The 21,685-nt window shown below is 41.8% G+C and overlaps 2 protein-coding genes across 2 annotated transcripts in view; one reads left to right on the top strand and one right to left on the bottom strand.

The window, feature by feature from the left end:
* Window positions 1-245: 245 nt before the first annotated feature.
* On the top strand, window positions 246-2,430 carry LOC311615232 (large ribosomal subunit protein eL32-like). Its single transcript, XM_084870550.1, has one exon. The coding sequence runs from the start codon at window positions 461-463 to the stop codon at window positions 830-832; it is 372 nt and encodes a 123-aa protein (XP_084726676.1). The 5' UTR covers window positions 246-460; the 3' UTR covers window positions 833-2,430.
* A 5,142-nt stretch (window positions 2,431-7,572) lies between these two features.
* PRPS1 (phosphoribosyl pyrophosphate synthetase 1) overlaps window positions 7,573-21,685 on the bottom strand; it is a 43,006-nt gene continuing 28,893 nt past the window's right edge. Inside the window, exons 3-7 of the mRNA XM_084870501.1 lie at window positions 21,469-21,567; window positions 18,993-19,117; window positions 14,871-15,044; window positions 9,990-10,149; window positions 7,573-8,670 (exon numbers count right to left, since the gene is read on the bottom strand). Coding sequence (XP_084726627.1) covers window positions 8,578-8,670; window positions 9,990-10,149; window positions 14,871-15,044; window positions 18,993-19,117; window positions 21,469-21,567 — 651 coding nt within the window. The 3' untranslated portion in view covers window positions 7,573-8,577. The remainder of the gene's footprint in view (window positions 8,671-9,989; window positions 10,150-14,870; window positions 15,045-18,992; window positions 19,118-21,468; window positions 21,568-21,685) is intronic.

Genomic DNA, 21,685 nt, shown 5'->3' on the forward strand with positions numbered 1-21,685 from the left:
ACCATATAACTCAGCAACTACATTTTTTGGTGTTTATCTCAGAGAAGTAAAAACTTATATTTACACAAAAATCTGTACATCAATGTTCATAGGAGTTTTATTTTTTAATTGATTTGAGAGAGAGCAATGGGGGGAGAGAGAGAGAGAGAGAGGGAGGGAGGGAGGGAGGGAGGGAGGGAAGGAGGGAGGGAGGGAGAGAGAGAGAGAGAGAGAGAGAGAGAGAGAGAGAGAGAGAGAGAGAGAGAGATTGTTCCATCTACTTATGTATTCTTTGGTTGATTCTTATATGTGCCCTGATCAGGGATTGAACCCACAATTTGGCATATCAGGATGACGCGCTAACAAATTAAGCCAGGGCCAGTTTTATTCTTAACAGTCCAAAATTGGCTTCTTCCTCGGCGCTGCCTACGGAAGTGGCAGCCATCTCCTACTTGGCACCATAGCTGCCCTCAGACCCCTCATGAAACCCAAGATTGTCAAAAAGAGGACCAAGAAGTTCATCTGGCACCAGTCAGACAGATATGTCAAAATTAAGCGGAACTGGCGGAAACCCAGAGGCATTGACAATAGAGTGTGGAGAAGATTCAAGGGCCAGTTCTTGATGCCCAACATTGGTTATGGTAGCAACAAGAAAACAAAGCACATGCTGCCCAATGGCTTTCGGAAGTTTCCGGTCCATAACGTCAAGGAGCTTGAAGTGCTGCTGCTGTGCAGCAGATCTCACTGTGCTGAGATTGCTCACAACGTCTCCTCAAAGAAAGGCAAAGCCGCAGTGGAAAGAGCAGCTCAGCTGGCCATCAGTCACCAATCCCAATGCCACACTGCGCAGTGAAGAAAATGAATAGACAGATTGTGTACACATTGAATTTGTGTTAATAAAATCATAAAATTCTGCCATAAAAAAAGTCCAAAACTGGAAACACATATGTCCTTCAGTGAATGAATTATTAAACCAACTGTGGTACATATATACGATGGAATTCTATTCACACTAGAAAGGAACAAACTATTGATATATGCAACTTGGATAAAACTACAGAGAATTAGCCCAGCTGGCGTGGCTCAGTAGTTGAGTGTAGACATACGAACCAGAAAGTCACAGTTCGATTCCTAGTCAGAGCAAGTCTGGGTTTTGGGCTCGATCCCGTTTGGGGCATGCAGCAGACAGCCAGTCAATGGTTCTCTCGCATCATTGATGTTTCTATATATCTCTCCCTCTCCCCTCCTCTCTCTTAAATTATATATATATAAAGAGGGAATTAGATTGAAAAAAAAAGGTAAATCCCCAAAGGCTACATGCTCTGATTCTTGAAATGACAAAATTGTGGAAATAAAGAAGATTAGTAGTTATCAGGGGTTAAAGAGGGAAGAGAGTAGGAGGGAATGCTGTGGCTGTACAAGGGTCAGTGGGGGCTCCTTGGGGTGATGGCACTGCTTTGTCTCTTCTGTATTGATTCTGCAAGATGTTACAATTGGGAGAAGTCAGGTAAAGGGCACATGAGACAACCGTATGCGAATCTGTACATATCTCAAAGTAAGCATTTTAATTTAAATAAAGGCATGGGGACTCTCTGTTCTGTTTTTTGAAGCCCTTGCCCCTCTTTTCATTGAGGCCCTGATTGCCATTCCCTATCTGGGTTACTGATGTAGCCTTCCAAGTCTGACCTTGGACCCTGTTAAACTATTACCGTAGATTTTCTTTGCTTAACCTGCTACCACTCTTGCTTCACTCATGCATACCTTCCAAATACATCAAAATAACCGTCATTGTAATGAAGCATCAGATTATGGGTTAAGGCTTTTTACACAAGTTTCCCAAATTGTCTGTAATGCTATTGTAAACTGTCCACAGTTCAAAAAAAGACCCACATCTCTTCTAGAGCCTTCTTTGTTGGCTTCTATTTATCTTTATCCTTTAGGTAACCTGTAATTCGGATTTTTATGTTATGTGTTTAAAAGCTTTTACCTTTCTTTATTATTCCCTAGTTTTATTCCTGTTCCATAACCTCTCCCACTTTTACTTGTCCTTTGCATTAAAACACCCAGGATACATAAAGCAAGCCCCACCATTTCTTGACTATCTGGAGAGGATGTTTGCAAAAATGTATTGATGACCTTAATCTATCTGCTGACTGCAATGGCTGCTGGTTGAGTCCTACTGGTGAGGTCCCCTAGACTACTTAAACTTAGCATCATCCCTCATATTCCACAGTACCAGCATCCACCAGGAACTCAGGCCAGAAAAAATAGAAACTGTCCTGGTCTACTCTTCCCTCAATTCCTACATCAACACATCACCAAATGCTGTTACATTTTCTTCCAAAATATATTGTATATTGGTCTCTTCACCAGCACTTCTCTTGCCCTTGTTACCCTCATCTCTCACTTGGAAAACTGCAGGGCTTCCTAACTGGTCTGCCTTTCTTCACTCTTGCCCCCACCCAATCCATTTTTCATATTATTGCCAGTCAAGTTAAATACTGTCTCTCCTTTCCGTTCCCTCCACCCTGACAGTGCCCTGCATAAAACTCTTTCTGGCTCATTTGCTCCCATGATAAAGTTGAAACTCCTTAGTTTTACAAGTTGGGTTACCATATCATCCAAATCAGGACACTTAAGAATGAAAGTGGATGCTATTAATAAGTATGCTGGGACAATAGGTGTATGATCACTCTATTTATAAGATCCTTCATGATCTGGTCTCACAGCCCCATCCCTCATCATAGCTCAGATAGCTCAGCCTACCCCCCCCCACACACACACACTCACATTCTAGCCACATTCTTTTGGGTGTCCAGATAAGCACACACTGTTCTGTTTGCCTGAAATACCCTTCTCCCCACTCCATCTTTGGCTAACTTCTAATCAACTGCTTCAAGAGTCAAAATAATTTTCTCAAGGAAGCTTTCCATGACTCCCAACACTGGCTTAGGTGCCCCTTTCCTGTGCTCCCATCAGACCTCGCTCTTCCCTAATCATAGTCCTTATCACACCAAGTTGATGTCCTGTTCCCCATTTAGACAAGAGAACCACAGATTATACTTACACTTTATGGACTTTCCTTCTGCTGAATGAGTAAGAATTGGCCCTCCTGTTGTCACCTGGGCTTCTGGCAATGTAAAGAGGAAGAGGGAACCTGGACTGAGGCTGCTCCTCATGCCACATCTCAAGTCCCAAGCCATTTTTTCCCAGGTGTCCCTACCCTCCTCACTAGTGGCAGTTAGGAAGTAGTGACAGGTCCCATGGGCCAGGGGGTGGATGCAGGAAAGGGATTGGAGGGGAGTGTCCTCAGCCAGGCTTCAACTGCTGGGCAGCCCTCCCCTGGATGCTCCTCCCTTGCTTTGCTGCAGCCCCTTCCACACCTCAAAGTTCCCATCCACTACATCATTAGAGGCTCTACCAGGAACTTTGACAGTGATGACTAAAGTTGGGTGGTGTGCCTCTAGGCTGATTTATATACTGGAGGTCAAAAACCTCTGGTCAAGGTATTGCCCAAGTGAAATCAATTGGTCAATCCTGGCTGCTCTGTTTTGTTTTATATTCAGTCCGTGAATCAAAACCACAAGATGTGAGTTAGCTCATGGAACTATACGGGTGAAGCAACAAGACCCAGCTGCAGCAGTGAGTGAACAGCTGAGGTTGGCTATGGAAACTTGAAGAATATAAGAATTGAACCAGTTGGGGGGGGGGGAAATTGAGGGTGAGGGGAATGGGAGTAAGGCCTATTGTCACACTGCACAGTTTCAGATATTTTTGCTTCAAAATGAGCTTCCCCTCCTTTCATGTTTAATTCTATAGTTGCTAACTGGGCTATTGGAGAAAATATGTTGGGGACAAGAGCTCAAGAAAGAGAAAAGATGGAAGAGCCTAACTTAGGTGGCCAGTGGTGATCCACTGGTTTCCCTTAGGGCTTGGGGCAGTGACATCAGGCTGTCACCAAGGGGCGAACAATAGGCCAATAGTAAAGAGGATCACACCTGCATGGACTCAGGAGGAACAAGGAGTTACCCAGGTTTCTGAGGCTCTGGAGCTGGTAAGGTTACCAAGGGTTGGGATGGAAAAATCTACTCTGCCCCTTTGTCTCTTCTTCCCTTTCACTCCACAAGCAAAAATCCAAGGAAATATCCTCTAGAATAGAGGGCCTATGAAGCTTTTTGGCAAGATCTACTTAAGAACATCAAAGCTAAGGGCATCCAGGCCTCAGAGCAAGAGAGTCTGGGAGAGAGAAATAGAAGGTGGTAGTTAGGAAGTGTCTTCTTTCTCATGGCCCTCAGTGTTAAGACCATCAGTCTTAGGAAGTGTGAGGCAGTAAGGATCTGTCCAGCACCTGAAAGCCCTTTACTTTGCAATCTTGGGGGGCATGTAGAGCAGCAACTGAACAACTGTTACCAAAGGTCTGCTGGATCTAATGAACTTCCTGAAGTTTTAAGGAAAGACCATTACTTCTTCAGATTACTCCTTATATTCCTTACCACATTTCAATTCCACACTCAAAACACATGGTTATCCCGTCCCCCAACTAAATGTGCCCAGATCCTAAAGCATTGTTTGTCTGAATATGCCCATTAACACCTTAGCTCCTCTGCAGTTGTTCCTTCAATCACCTAGACATTAAAAAAGGTGATTCGGAAGAAATGTTTAAACCAAGATTCTATGAAACATTGAGCCCATCATAATTTGGAGAGTAATTTGCTCTACTCTTAAACAAGGAGTCTCAGACTGGTGAAAAAGTTCTTTAAGAGAAAAATATGCCTCAAAACATAGCAAAAAAGTAAATTCTTTAATTCTAGCACCCTTTGACTTTAAACCATGACAAAGGCCACCCGTTTCAAGCAAGTGTCCAGGGGCCAGTGAACAGTTCTCAGGGGCAGGAGACTGCCTAGTGTGTTTTTGAATAATCACCTGGAAAAGGCTGCAAATGATTAACCCTTTGCACTCCGAACCATTCTGGACATTGGCTACCAGCTACTTGACGCTACTTTGCGGCGGAAACTCAATTCCCCGTAATCACTAATAAACTGCAATCTCCCCTGAGAGGGGACATCCAAGTGATATGCTAGAATTCCAATGTCCCCTGAGAGGGGACAGCGGAGTGCAAAGGGTTAATAGGCACATGACTGGTCAATCCTCAATCTGGAAATAAGGTATTCCCACCCTATGGTGGTGTTCATTCTAATCCTCTCTTCTCTCATTTGAAGCTATGAATAGGAGGACTATATAGATGACCCTGGCAACCTTAGTTACTACATGACATAGGACTCCAAAGACACATGGCCCTCCTATAACAGAACCTATTTTGGTCATTTTTATTTGGTCATTATTATGCACTGGGTGCAAAAGCCTTGTCACAGACAATGAAAGCAAATCCCCTGCAGAGGAAGCACAAGGACAAACCAAAGGCAGAGGAACCCATGGCTCCAGGAACCAATCAACTGAAGAAGCAAGCATCTGGCTAAAGGCTGGAGGTTCAGAGGCTGGCTCCATTTCCTCACCAAATGAAAAGAAATGGGTCTTTTCACAAATAGGGCACTTATTCCCTCAGTGGTCTCTATCTGAGTGGTGGGCCCTGGACAATAGTACAGAGATTTCTTACTTCATTCTCACTTTAGGAGTTTGTGGGGGGAAGTGCCACCAAGAAACCAGACTCCTTTCCTGGGCAGTCTTCTCTATCCCCTACAATCAAGAGCTAGACAAAGGGAAATACAATGCTTTCTTATTGAAACTCATGCTTTTCATGATTCTAAGAAACCTCGTGTTATTAGACTACATAATATTAATGGGCAAGTTAAAGAAACCCTTTAGTAGAAAATGCTTCCATTCCAAATTGGAAATGGGACTAACAGCCCCAATTTGAGATGAAATAAATATTTTATTAATGCATTAGCTTGGGGACTTGATGAGCTAAGCTTTGGTCCAACTAATCCCCTCTTCGTTGGTTCTGAGGCTGGGAGGAGGTAAAGGAATGTGAAATAGAACCTGGTGATGCCTTTTGCTTAGGATTAATCACACAGCTATCCTGGGGTAGTTTCAACTGTGCTCTTACTGCAATTCCATTCAGCCCACAAGTTCTGTTCCTGTTACTGTTCCCCAGTGAAGAATCATTTCCTATCCAGGACACTTGAGTCTCTCCCACTGGAGAGAAAAAAAAAAGGAATGACCTTGGAGGTACTTATGGCACTTTGCTGAGTGTCACAAGAAACTGAATAGTGACCTTCCCCCAGGCATAAGGATCAAAGATGAGGACATAAGAACTTTCTTGAATGACCTCAAAACCTCATCCAAGGAACTGGATTACCCAAGGGGGCCCACAGTAGAGGTTTTATGACAAAATTTTCTGACATGGTCAAACTCTAATAAATGAATCCAATACTTCAGGAAATAATCAGCAAGTTATGGCATCAGTGTGCCATACCAGCTTCTCCCAAAGCAAATATTTTTGGGTAAAAGGGTGCTAGAGGGTCATAGGTCACTTTGATCCCTTCTGAACCACTTTTTTTCAAGACTCATTGTAAAATGACTATCCCAATATTCAACATAAAACAAATACAAAGGAAACAAAACCAGAACCAGGATAAAGGAGCACTCTTTATAAAGGTCCAGAAGAATATAGCTCCCCCCCCCCCAAAAAAAAAAGAAGAAAAAAATGCCCTCATGCGGGACCAGTTTGGCTCAGTGGATAGAGCGTCGGCCTGCGGACTGAAAGGTCCGAGGTTTGATTTCCAGGCAAGGGCATGTACCTTGGTTGTGGGCACATCCCCAGTAGGGGGTGTGCAAGAGGCAGCTGATTGATGATTCTCTCTCATCGATGTTTCTAACTCTCTATCCCTCTCTCTTCATCTCTGTGAAAAATCAAAAAAATATATTTTTTTAAAAATGCCCTCATTTGATAATACATAAACTCACTTAAAATTTTGCAGTGCATTATAATTCATTCTTAATTTTTGCACATTTACCTTTGGAAGGGCTGAAATCAAATACCAAATGTGTGTCTCAACTATTTTTTTTAATATATATTTTATTGATTTTTTTACAGAGAGGAAGGGAGAGAGATAGAGAGCTAGAAACGTCGATGAGAGAGAAACATTGACCAGCTGCCTCTTGCCTACCCCTTACCGGGGATGTGCCTGCAACCAAGGTACATGTTCTTGACCGGAATCGAACCTGGGACCTTTCAGTCTGCAGACCGACGCTCTACCACTGAGCCAAACCGATCAGGGCTCTCAACTATTAATGTAGAGAAATTTCACATTTGGCAAAATTGGTTCAAAATAAATTATAGAAGCTATTCTCTTTCAATAAGAAAATACATAATTCCCAGTAATAAGAACTAGAGATCCCACAGGCATTAAACATCCTACAATTGAGGTATAATGCACAGAATTACTATAGACATATAGTTCTAAGTAAACCCTAGACATCTTAAGATCTTACAGCTGAATAAAGTTGCTGGCCAACATCTTCTTTTGGCTTAACAGTACAGCTAATAGTTTGGAAACAAAGAACAAGAACTATCATTGGGCAGCAAGATACCTAAACTAATCCTGTGGCAGAGAGAGTAGTACAGACATGATATAGACCCACAATCACACACAGATACTTTATTAGTTTCCTCTACAAGAGTTAGTAACATCAATCTTTTAACAGAAACCTCAGGTCATTTGAGCGGCCAAACAGATCCAAGGAAATAAGATGAAAATTAAATAATCAAAAGGCAGTACAAAACCACCTAGAACCTTCTACCACAATGATAGTGGGCTGAGATTAAGCTACAGCAAAATAATCTCATGTAAATGTTAAAGAATACACAGCAAAAAGTGAGGTTTGCTTTCCAGAAGACTATGGTACACTGATCATTTGGGCCCAAGAAGGTATTTAATCAGGAAAAGGTCAAGATGGTTGAAGGTCAAACCAAATGGAAATGGAACAGGTACAAAAGAGACTAAGTGACAGCTTCCTAGCAGAGGTTGAGGGATCAGGCTTTTTTCCTCCCAAGAAGCATCTGCTGCACTGTGTGCTGCCTTCCCTCAGGCTCCTACCTGAGAGCTGCCTGCCTTACAGGGAATCAGCAATCAGAGCTGGATTCTGGGCTGCCTAGGGCTCTTATTTAGTATAGACCTTGGGGAACTTGTCACATGTTAAGGGGGGTAGGGAGTTAGTTTGGCTTTGTTCTTTTTATTTTGTTTATTTGGGGGGAGGGAGGTTGGCTCTGTTGCTAGTAGTTCTGAACCTAGGAATCCCAGAAGCATTCACATGAAAAGCAGTCTGAGCTTTCTCAAACACATTCAAACACCCCCACACAACACCCTTCAGTCTGAAATCTTGCAAAAGTTGAGTTATAGTTAAAGCTGCAAGGCCCACAAAATCAAAAAAGCCAGAATGAGACAATGCAGGTAGGAAATCTGAGTAGTCTCAATCTGTCTTTCCCTAATTTTGGAGAAAAGTTAATATTATACCTGGAATGGGATGTAGAAAGCTACTGGAGCAAGCTGGGGCTTCTGCTGAATTTTTCATCAAATACCAAGGGAAAACAAGGGAAGGGGTTCATTTTATTTTTTAAAAGCCTCAGTAGATATTCTATTATAAAGGGACATGGCTGAACAGGTAAGAAACAGATTCCCCATTGTGAGTTCTCCTGATGGCTTCTGCAAGAATCATGGAAATGTCGATCACCTAGAAAGACATGCAAAACACCAAGTTAGTATCATATAGACAGAGATGACTGGCCAATTTGCAGACAATGATGAGAAGTCTAATGCGAGTCCTTCACTGTCCTGTTTCACCTCATGAGCCTGCACCCAGCTATTTTTTATAAAATTTTTTTTTTAAATCCTCACCTGAGGACATGCTTAAGAAAGAGGAAGGGAAGGAGAGAGAGGGCGAGGGCGAGAAACATCAATTTCATATGTGCCCTAAGTGGGGATTGAACCTGCCACCCAGGTATATGTCCTGGACAGGAATTGAACCTATAACCTTTCCATGCATGGGACGATGCTCAACCAACTGAGCCCCTCTGCCCAGGTGATAACATTTTTAATATAACCACATAGTATAGAGTTAAAATGCGAACAGAAGAAAATTTCTGACTCAAACTCACCAAGATGGTGGTAGATTGACATTTAAAAATTTTTTAAGAATGAATATTTAAGCTGGAAAAAAAACCCTTTAAGAATAATATCAACGCTCCAATTCTACATATTTCAGAAAGCTAATATTGTATATATTTTTAATTAAACAAAGGCCTTCTCTTAGTGCAGCAACATCCAAACTAGAGTGGCCTAATAATTACTTGGGGAATTACTTTAAAGTAGTGGTCCCAGAACATCTGGTTTTGTAGATCTGGGATGGAGCAAAGTAATCTGCATATTAAGAACCCTAGGTAATTAACTTAAGTTTGATTCCAGAGCAACTTTGAGAAACACTGGAGTTCTAAGGAATATGCCATCAGTTTGAAGGATTCACATTATGTCTGCAAGGGCCAATAGTTAAGAGTAACACACATACACATACTATAAAACTTGAGTATCATGATCACTGGAAGAGCCTGTTAAAACATGGACTTCTAGCCCTAACTGGTTTTGCTCAATGGATAGAGCATTGGCCTGTGGACTGAAGAGTCCCAGGTTTGATTCCAGTCAAGGGCATGTACTTTGGTTGCGAGCACATCCCCAGTAGGGGGTGTGCAGGAGGCAGCTGATCGATGTTTCTCTCATTGATGTTGCTAACTATCTCTTTCCCTTCCTCTCTGTAAAATCAATAAAATATATTTTAAAACAAACAACAAAAATGTAGACTTCTAGGCTCCATCCTCCAGAGATTCTGAGTCCAGCAATCTGAGTTTTTAAGCATGTGATGTTTTACTTTAGGAACACAGATCCTGATGATAGACTAAGCCCTTAAGAGAAAAGGAGAAACTCTTCTGGTAATTCGACACATATAACCACCTCCTGAATACTTAGTGGAGTTTTGTTTTACAAGAATCTCATCCTCACCTGTATTTTGGAGCAATGCTTCATCTTATCCTCCTGAGGTATGGTATTGGTGACCACTACTGCTTCAAAGCATGCATTGTTAATGCGAGAAATGGCAGGGCCAGAAAAGATTCCGTGAGTCAAGATAGCATAAACCCTGGTGGCTCCGGCTGAAAGAAGTCTATAGGAAAAAGCAGAGTTGATTTTGATTAATCTTACCTGTCACTATAGAACACAGGTGGGGAATGTCTGGCCCGCGAGCCATATAACACCCTGGAAATCATATGGTCTGGCCCTGCCAAAGCATGAGGAATGAGTTAATTAAATGTTTGACCAAATATAGCAGGCTAATTTTTAAGTTGATAATTTTGTATGGCCTGTGAATGAAGTTATAAATATCCAAATGGCCCTTGGCAGAAAAAAAAGGTTTCCCACTCCTGTTGTAAAACCTGATTAAGAAGAAGTGTATTGGAGAAACCAAGATGGCGGCATAGGGTAGACACCCGAATGCAGCCTACCACAACAAATTTGAATTTAGAACTGAAAAACAGGGGAGGCATTGTCCTGAAGTACCGGATGGCTAGCTGAGAGGAGGCTCGGCCATCTAGGAAGGAGAGAGAAGATGCACTGACCATCAGAAACTGTGAAGATATGGAGAACTGTGTGCGCGAAAAGGCGCTGGCTTACTCCTAGCGCACGGAGAGGGAGGGCCAGGCCAAGATTGCTGCTGGCCGAGAGATTGCTGCTGGCTGACTCCCAGTGCGGTGCGTGGAGAGGGCGGGACGGGCTGAGTTCACTACTGGCTTACTCCCGGCGCGTGGAGAGGACGGACAGCTAACACGCAGCTGGCTTTCTTGTTCGAGAGGAAAACAGAATCACCCTATTGGTCTGATAGATGGCCCCAGTCAGGGAGAGGCCAGACTGTCAGGCAGAGGGCAGAGATCTCTCGGAGGTGTGTGAAGCCAGAAGCCATTACTATGGGACTTGGGGAGGAGCCAAAGGGAAAACAAAGATTGTCTGCACCAACCCGAGACTCTGCCCAATCCAAGCTGAGCACAGAAGCTCTCCCAGAGGCTGGCTTTCTCTAAGGAGGACTGGCCGGAATCCAAAGCTTGTCTGTGCCTTTACCAAAGAGGTGCACGCCTGCAACCAATCTTGAGAGACTCACAGAGAACAGGACTTTTCTAAGGCAAGACTGAAAGGGAACCAAAGATTGTCTGCACCACCCAGAGACTCCTCCCCATCCAAGCGGAGTACAGAAGCCCTCCCAGCTGAGATACTGCTGATCCTTACAGCCAATTGGCTTAGAGATCAACACTTCCCAGTGATACCAACAATAAGCAAGGCTTAACAACAAGACTGCACACACAGCCCACAAAGGGCTACACCAAGACTGTCCACCGCAGGTAACTGGAAGGCTGTGCTACTGGGCTCTACCAGAACACCTGGCACACAAAACTATTCCATAAATCAGGAAAACAACTAAAATGCAGACAAGAGGCAGGACACAAAGGAAGGAGATGGAGGAAAAGAAAAGAATGGACATTGAGTTCAAAACTACAGTTATAAGGTTATTCAAGAATATCCTAAAAAAGGCCGATAAAATAAATGAGACCTATGAGGATATGAAAAGGGAGTAACTACAAATAATAAGGAATCAACTAGAAATGAAGAAAACATTGTCTGAAATAAAAAATATTACACAAAGTCCTAAAAACAGACTGGAAGATCGCAAGAATCAAGACAAAGATTTAGAACACAAAGAGCCAGAGGACATTTTTCCACAGAAGCAAGAAGATAAGAGAATCCAGAAAGTTGAAGATAGTGTAAGAAACCTCTGGGACAACTTCAAGTGAACCAACATCAGAATTGTGGGGATCCCAGAAGAAGATAGAGAGCAAAATACTGAAAGAATATTGGAAGAAATAGTGACAGAAAACTTCCCCCACCTGGTGAAAGAAATAGACTTACAAGTCCAGGAAGCACACAGAACCCCAAACAAAAGGAATCCAAAGAAGACCACACCAAGATACATCATAATTAAAATCCCAAGAGCAAAAGACAAAGAGAGAATATTAAAAGCAGCAAGAGAAAAACAGGCAGTTACCTATAAAGGCACACCCATACAATTATCAGCTGATTTCTCAACAGAAACCATGCAGGCCAGACGGGAATGGCAAGAAATATTCAAGATGATGAATAGCAAGAACCTACAGCCAAAAATCCAAAAATACTCTACCCAGCAAAGCTATCACTCAGAATCGAGGGCCAGATAAAGAGCTTCACAAATAAAAAAAAAAGCTAAAGGAGTTCATCTCCGCCAATCCAGAATTATATGAATTGCTGAAAGGGGTTCTTTAGGAAGAGGAAGAAGATAAAGATAAAAATTATGAACAACAAATACATAACTATCAACAAGTGAATCTAAAAACCAAGGGAATTAAAAAATCTGATGAACAATATTAACTGGTGAATATAATAGAATCAGAGGTATGGAAGGGGAGTGGACTGACGATTCTCAGGGAAAAGGGGAGTGGGGGTGCGAGAAGAGACTGATCATAAACTGTGCACCTATGCATGAGGACAATGGGGGATGGGGAAAGGACAGAGGGTGGGGTGGGAACCTGGTGAGGGGGAGCAATGGAGGGGGGGAAAATGAGGAACATTTGTAATAATATGAACAATAAAGATTTAGTAAAAAGAAGAAGAAGAAGAAGAAGTGTATTATTGATCAGCTTGGTTACCATACCACAAACTGGGTGGCTTAAACAGAATTTTTCTCACAGTTCTGGGGGTTGCAAAGTCTACGATCAAGGTGGTAGCAAGACAGGTTTCACTCCGTGGCTGCCTCTCCTTTTTTCTCCCTTCCTTCTGAATCTTGTCCTTTTAGCTTATTAATGACTGCCATCTCGCTGTGTGTTCACATGGCCTCTTTGACCTCCACATACATCAGGGAGGGGGGGTGGAGAGCAAACTCTCTATTCTCTTAAGGACATTAATCCCATCATAAAAATCCTACCCTCGTTACTTCATTCAAACCTAAATACCTCCAAAGGTCTCACACTGGGGGTTTGGTTTTCAATGCATCAGATTTTAGGGAGTTACCTCTCAGTCCATATCAAGGAGAGAGAACTGAAGTGTTCTTCAGTTGGTTGGAGTGTCATTCCATAGACCAAAAGGTGGCAGTTTTAATTACTAGTCAGATGACATACTTAGGTTGTGGGTTCGATCGCTGGTCTAGGCGCATGCAAGAGGTAAGAAATGGATCTCTCTCTCTCTCTCTCAGGTAAGAAATGGATCTCTCTCTCTCTCTCTCTCTCTCTCTTTCCTTCCCTCTCTCCCACCCTTTCCTCTCTCTAAATATCAATTTTTAAAAAAAGGATAGAGAACCAGACTAAGAACTTACTTCAACAGATCTGGATTCTTATAAAAGAACTGTGGTAGACTGCTTCACTTAACAAAAGCCATCACCTTTTCTTGCTGGACACACAGCTGGACTACATTTCCCAGCCTCACTTGCATAGTTAGGTGTGACCATGTGACTTAACTCTGGCTATCAAAATGTGGGTAGCTACAATGTACACTACTTTTTGGAGCTTATAAAAATCTTCCATAGGCCCTGGCTCAGTTGGTTGAGCAATGTTCCTTGCATGAAAAAGATCACTGGTTTATTTCCCAGTCAGGGCACATGCCCAGGCTTCGGGTTCAGTCCCTGGTCAGGGTACGTATGGGGAGGCAACTGATTGATGTTTCTTTCTCTCTCTCTCTCTCTCTCTCTCTCTCTCTCTCTCTCTCTCTCTCTCTCTCTCTCTCTCTCTCTCTCTCTCTCCCCGCTCTACCTTTCTCCCTTTCTAAATAAATAAATAAATAAATTTAATTTCATTACCTGGGTAATCAATCTCTCATGCTCTTTTCCCTTTCTGGCTATCCAAAATGAAAATGTCTTTCAAGGTAATCTTAGAAAGCACATGTTAAAGATGCAGTGCCACATGACTGAAAGAGGAATACTCACCTTGGAATACAACATGAATGAGAAAGAAACTTTATCTTGTTAAGCCACCGACATTTCAGGGAGTTGATCTATTATAGCAATTAGCATTACCTTACTAATACAAAGAGACATAAGCAAGTTTATGAATGTACATTCCAGGATCCAAATCAGAACTCATTGAGCACACAGATATTTTTAAGCACCCATTATATGCCAGGCCCTGTGCAAGGCACACTCAAAGGTAAAAAAATAAATAAAATAAAAAAGTTATGAGAGACAATGCTATCCATAGTGGCTTGGACAATGGGAGCCACTTAAGGTTTCAAAGCTGAAAAGTGATGAGATTTAGCCTTAGCTTTAGAAAGATTAGCAAGTGGGAAGACATTGTGAAAGATTGTCTTGGAAGGTAATAGACTGGTGACTGGTAGCAGAGAGAACAGAAATAAGGCAATTTAGAACAGGCAAGAGATGAGAAGTAATATTGAATAAAGGTAGTAACAGCTTAAAAAGGGAAAGGGAGAGAGAGAGAGAGAGAGAGAGAGAGAGAGAGAGAGAGAGAGAGAGAGAGAGGTGTAAGACCAGGGTTTCTGGTTTAGGTAAAGTATAAATATGTCTATTCCAGCCTGTGGATTTCTACCTGAACTCACTATATACACTTAAAATGTTTAAAAATGGTAAGTTTTTTATTATATACAATTTAGCACAATAACAAGAAAAAAAATAAGGAAAACTGGGGGGAAAGGAATAGTCATCAACTTATACATATTGAAATTCAAGCCTAGGGTGATGAAAAACTCCCAAAGCTAGTTATCATCCCTCCATTCAGTTAAAAAAAAATCAGCAGGCTTAAGACAGTCAAAGAGCTGTCAGCTTTTGACTTCTAACCATAGGCCCCACTACTTGGCACTTACTTGTCAGCTGCATGGCAGATTGTGCCACAAGTGTCAGCCATGTCATCCACTAGAATGGCCACCCGATCCTTCACGTCTCCTACCAGTACCATGCGGTCCACTTCATTGGCCTTCTTCCGTTCTTTATGAATCAAGGCAAAGTCAACATTCAACCGGTCTGCAATGGAGGTAACTCTGCAAAACAGGGTGTCTGCAGTTAAAATCTGGGTGTGTGTGGCTTGTAAGACCAAAAGAAATGGACTAGCCCTGGCCAGGCAACTCAGATGGTTAGAGCATCGTCCCAGTATGGTAATGTTGGGGGTTAAATTCCTAGTCAGGGCACATATAAGAATCAAGCAATGAATGCACAAATAAGTGGAACAACAAATCCATGTTTTTCTTTCTTTCTAAATTCAATAAACAAAAAAAATTAGAAATTCAATAACCTAGCCAGTGTGTCTCAATGGGTGGAGCACTGACCTATGAACTAGGAGGTCATGGTTTGATTCCTGATCAGGCACATGCCCGGATTGTGGGCTTGATCCCCAGTAGGGTCCATATAAGAGGCAGCCGGTCAATGATTCTCATCACTGATATTTCTCTTTCTCTCCCTTCCTCTCTGAAATCAATAAAAATGTATTTAAATTTTTTTTTAAATCAGTAAGTGGACTAAAGAATGGGCTTGTTTTCTGGGGGAGAATACTTCTTGAAACCAAACAGTTCCCAGGGCTGGAAGAAAGCAACTAATTTATTAACATCACAAAATGGGTTTTATAACTAATGCCTCTATAACCTGAGAATAGTTTATAAATGTATCAAACTTAAGTGAATTCATTCTGAGTTACAGTAGTGGGTAGACAATGTCCTCAATGTTCCAAGAAGTAGTGTAATGTTAAGGGACATTCATTTGGTGGATTGCCAGGAATGGAGACTGTTCCAGTTTGACATGTCGATGAGGTGAGAAGCGAACCTGAACCTGGCTGGAGAGTAGTAGTACTCAGCCTGTTCCAGTGCCCAGCCCCTCATCACACTCCCCTCAGTGATCCACAGATTTTCAATGTCAACTATACCTGGATATCAAGCTTGGGAGCTCTTTAATGCTAGAAAGAAAGTCATGTATTAATTAACCAGGCAAACTGGACATCTCAATGTATAGTCAAAGTATCTCCAAATCAAAATTGATCAGATGCTCAAACCTCAGAAGGAAGCTAAGGGAGTGTGGGGGTAAGGAGGAAGAGATCAACTAAAGGACTTGTATGCATGCATATAAGCCTAACCAATGGACACAGACAATAGGGGATACCTTAATCAATAAAGAAAGAAAAAACAGATTCTTTTAAAAAATTACAAGATAATATGCCCTAGCCAGTTTGGCTCAGTGGATAAGAGTGTTGGCCTGTGGACTGAGGGGTCCCGGGTTTGATTCCAGTCAAGGGCACATGCTCAGGTTATAAGCTCAATCCCTAGTGGGAGGCCTGCAGCAGGTAGCCAATCAATGATTCTCTCTCATCACTGATGTTTATATCTCTCTCCCTCTCCCTTCCTCTCTGAAATCAATAAATATATACTAAAAAATAAAATAAAAATTACAAGATAATATAAAACAGACTAAAAAGTAGGATGGAAGACAAATTTGATGACAAAATACCATATCATTCACTCAAACAGAAACCCATTCAGTGCAAATGACAGTGTACTGCTCCACTGTGCCATCCTTTTATCATGTGTGATGAGGCCTGTGCCTTTTATTTTAATATACTATTCCAACCAGATCATTACGTTTTGTTTCCCTGGTGACAACAGTCACATATCTGAGTCTGTGCTAGATATGGGAGAACCTGTGATCATATAATAGAGAACACACAAGGTTTGAACCACAAACTAGGCAACACTTGTACCCTGACCTAAATGAACCACACCCTGTGTTCATTTTACTCTACTCCGTGGGCACACAACTTCAAGACTAACCAATCTGGCCGAAGCCGGTTTGACTCAGTGGTAGAGCATCGGTCTGAGGACTGAAAGGTCCCAGGTTCGATTCTGGTCAAGGGCATGTACATTGGTTGCGGGCACATCCCGTTAGGGCGTGTGCAAGAGGCAGCTGGTCAATGTTTCTCTCTCATCGATGTTTCTAGCTCTCTATCTCTCTCCCTTCCTCTCTGTAAAAAATCAATAATATATATATATATATATATATATATATATATATATATATATATATATATATATATAAAAAAAAAGACTAACCAATCTGGCCCAGTTGGCGTGGCTTGGTGGTTGAGCGTTGACCTATGAGCCAGGAAGTCATGGTTCGATTCCCAGTCAGGGCACATGCCCAGGTTGCAGGCTCAATCCCCAGTGTGGAACGTGCAAGAGGCAGCTGATCAATGGTTTTCTCTTATCATTGATGTTTCTATCTCTCCCTCTTCCTTCCTCTCTGAAATCAATAAAAATATATTTTAAAAAATGACTAACCAATCTGCTTGGAATGATTACTTATCCAAGGCAAATTCATGATCAATTAGCTCAAGTATCCCAAATTGTTAATACAAAAAAAAGCCAACAAAGCATAAAGGGCTAGAAAAAGTCACTCCCTATGTCCCTGAGGGGAAAACTATGAACAAGTCATAAATACACAGGGATCTCTCCCTACTACAAAAATCTAGCCAACACAGAAGGGATAAAGACTCACTTTGAATATAATCCATCACTGTAAGAAAATTATAGCCCGGACAGTGTGGCCCGGTGAAACACAACCTAAATTTTACCTATGAATCAGGAGGTCACAGATTACTGGTCAAGGCACATGCCTGGGTTGTGGGCTCGATCTCTAGTGGGGGGGCATGGAGGAGGCAGCCAATTGATGATTCTCTCTCATCATTGATGTCTCTCTCTCTCTTCCTCTCTGATATCAATAAAAACATATTTTTAAAAAAAGTTATCCTTAGCCGAAACCGGTTTGGCTCAATGGGTCCCAGGTTCGATTCTGGTCAAGGGCATGTACCTTGGTTGCGGGCACATCCCCAGAAGGGAATGTGCAAGCGGCAGCTAATCGATGTTTCTAACTCTCTATCCCTCTCCTTTCCTCTCTGTAAAAAAATAAATAAAATAGTTATCCTTAAAAAAAAAAAAAGAAAGAAAGAAAACCACTCCAAACCATGCAGCAACAAGTCATCTATTAAAGGTAGCTTTTCTATAACCCACTTTGGAAAGAAATTCCTGCTTGATTATTTATTTCAAATGAGACTATTTTCTAAGTCCCATGGCAAGATGTGAAAATAATGCACAAGTATGACAACTACTATTAGGGTGATTTTTAGGTTCTGTCTCTAGTATTACAGATGATAACTGACAATTACATAAGCCTGACAAAGCCATACATCTGGCTGAATAACAGAACTTAAGTTCTCAGCTTATCAGTGCTGTTGAAGTTATTGAAAGAAAGAGCTTGCAAAGAAACAGTCACTGAAGATTTGTATGGCTCTTAGAGAGATCTGAATTAGCTTTTCCTAATCATCTGTGTTTTGTAGCTCTTCATTCTATTTCCACAATAAGAAAAGCATGTGTCACACTTTTGAATGCATTACTAATGAGTGACCCACTAAGGAAATCAAAAGCTCTTAGTCAGCACCATGTGAGCTGTAAAGCTCTGCAACTGGCAATTCCTGGCAGTTTGTTTAAAATGTTAAGATCTTTGGTTTACACAAAATTACCACACTTTATTTTCCTTCCTGCATAATACTTTAATCCAAAGGATCAAAATGGTCTAACCAACAACAGTATTTAGAAGTACATAAAAGCTTCCTAGTTCATTATTATCATGTGGTTTAACAGCAGGTGCCACTCATTAGAAAACCAAATTTTCTCCCCTTTCGCATAGGCATCTAGCAGTGTTGCTAGCCCTGACTGCAAAGTTATTAATGGGTAACAGGGCCACAATACCAGATCCAGAGCCCCTCTATTGTTGCCTTAACTTGCAGATAGTGACTCAGGCCAGGAAGAGGAATAAAACTATACCCAGCTATCAGTACATCCATTCTGAAGTACTTAAAAACTGCCACTTGGATAGAAAAATATTACTTTCTGACAACTATCTGAAAGAGTCTCCCAATACACTGAGAATAATATGAATTTTGACCATACCTCTTAGCTCCCCCCGCATCGGGTGAGACAATAGTGCAGTTCCTCCACTCAGATATATTCTCCTTTATCCACTTCAGGACAGCTGGTTCTGCATACAAATTGTCCACAGGGATATCAAAAAAGCCCTGCAGGAAGGAGCTGGGTTAGTTTTGCTTCATTTTCCTTCTCTTGCATTTATGTATTTATTTTATTTCAATAAATTTAGCATGTAACATTGTGTGAGTCTAAGGTGTACCCTTCTCTTTTATTATAAATGACTAACAAAAGAATAGTGATTTGCCCAAAGAACACCTTACTGCAACATTCAGACTGATTAGAATGTATGCCCAATGTGGGAGACTGTAAAAACAGCCCCTTCAAATCCAGGCTGTGCAAGAGAACCCATCCATAATGGCAAAGTCAACCCTCAGCTAACCCACAACTGACCATAGGCAGGAATGAGCTGTTGAGAAAAATGACCAAGTTCAGTTGGGACCACAACTATCCAGCCAATGTGCATACTTATGAAATGATAAAAATTTATACTGCTTTTTGCTAAGGAGCAAAAGCTAATTGGTAAACCATTTAGAGATGCTATCTTATATAATAAAAGCATAATATGCAAACCTACCGAAAAGTGGAACTATCTGTTGCTATGACACACACTGACCACCAGGGTACAATGCAATAGCTGCTCCCTGGTGGTCAGTGTGCTCCCACAGGGGTACTGTCACTCAGCCAGAAGCCAGATTCAAGGCTGGTGAGTGCAGCCGCAATGGTGGGAGCCTCTCCCACCTCAGCTGCAGGCAGGCAGTAAGGAGCAAGGGGTCTAGGACTGTGAGAGCCCTGGACTGCAGGAGAGATGTCTGACCATAGGCGGACATTCCCAAGGGTTCCAGGACTGGAAGAGGGTGCAGGCTAGGCTGAGGGAAACCCCCTCCCCCCATGCCAGTGCACAAATCTTGTGCACCGGGCCTCTAGTAGTATATAAACTTAGTGGGAGATGTTTATAATAAACTAGAGGCCCAATACATGGATTAGTGTACTGCTAGGGTCCCTCGGCCTAACCTGCACCCTCTTGCAATACAGGACCCCCTTGGGGGATGTCAGACTGTCAGTTTTGGCCTGATCCCCATAGGCCAGGTCAAGGGACCCAACTGGTGCATGAATCCATGCACCAGGCTGGTTTTAGCCCAATCCCCATAGGCCAGGCCAATGAACCCCAGTGGTGTATGGGCCTCTAATATGCATATAAGATCTTTGGTTAATCTCTTCCCAACCTCCCCTCTCCCTTCTGAGATTCATCAGTCTGTTCCATGTTTCCATGCCTGTGTGTTGATTGTCTGCCCCTGGTGGTCATTGCACGTCATAGCTACTGGTCGAAGGGTAGGATGGACGCTTAGGCTTTTATATTTATAGATGATCACAGAGAGTAAATAGAAGCCAAATCTGTGTTCTAATATTAGTTACTACAGAGTACTTGTGTTTCTCTACTAATTTGTCCCTCTTCTATAAAATGGGTATAATCACATGTCTTATGTACCTCACTGGATTGCCATAGCCTCTAATGATAATGATTTGAAAGTCTCTTTAAAAAGTATAAAAAGTATAGACGTAAGGTAGTATTCTGCACCTTTTATTCTGAATTTATGCTAGAAAGTAGGTTCTAATACCTGTGGCTCTAAATGTATTAAAATTTTTTAATGTTTTTTTAATTGATTTTAGAAAGAGAGGGAGAAATATCAATGAAAGAGAAACATCAATTGGTTGCCTCCTACACACCTCCTGGATCAAGCTCACAACCTGAGCATATGCTCTGACTGGGAATCAAACCAGTGTCCTTTTGGTGAAAGGGATGATGCTCAACTAACTGAGTCACACCAGCCAGGGCTCTGTGGCTCTAAATTTAATGATGAAGCCCTGACCAGGTGGCTCAGTTGGTTAGAACATTGTCCCAATACACCAAGGTTGTGGGTTCAGTCCCGAGTCAGGGCACATACAAGAATCGACCAATAAATGCAAAAATAAGTAGAACAACAAATCGATGTTTCTCTCTCAAATCAATAAATAAAAGATAAACTAAATGATGACAGTAAAAACTTCCATTTATTTGGTTTCTGTCAGGAACCAGGCATTATCTTATGAATTTATTTAATAATGTCACTTAATACTCACAATAACAAAGCAGTGTATATTTAGATAAATTAAATAACCTGCCCAATGTTACAAAGCTCATAGGTGTTAGAGCCAGTATTTCCATCTAGGTTTGATCCCTAAGCCTACACTCTCCCGAGAATACATGACTGCCTCCCTTTTCAACCACCCCAAATGACTAAATCCATGAACTAAGGTCAATGTGAGGATGCTTAATATGTTGTCAATGTCTAGCTTATTTGAGCTGTACTTGGGCAGCATTATGCTTCTCTGCAGTCTTCAGCATTATTAGTCCTCTTCTCCCCTTCTAACCTCTAAGGTAATATTTAGCTTCCTTTGATACCTGAATTTGAGAAGCATGAAGGTCCATGGTAATAATATGATCTGCACCTGCTACGGAGAGCATATTTGCAACAAGCTTGGCTGAGATTGGAGCCCGGCTCTAAATGGAGGGGACAAAAGAAAAAATAAGAGTGAATTTGAGAAATAATTCATTTTTCCAAGAAGCAAGTATTTATTGTGTACCTACTATGTTTAAGGCACTGTGCTACCAGGAAATT

Source organism: Pipistrellus hanaki (assembly GCF_964339955.1).
Source record: "Pipistrellus hanaki genome assembly, chromosome: X".
In the NCBI taxonomy this organism is placed as follows: domain Eukaryota; kingdom Metazoa; phylum Chordata; class Mammalia; order Chiroptera; family Vespertilionidae; genus Pipistrellus; species Pipistrellus hanaki.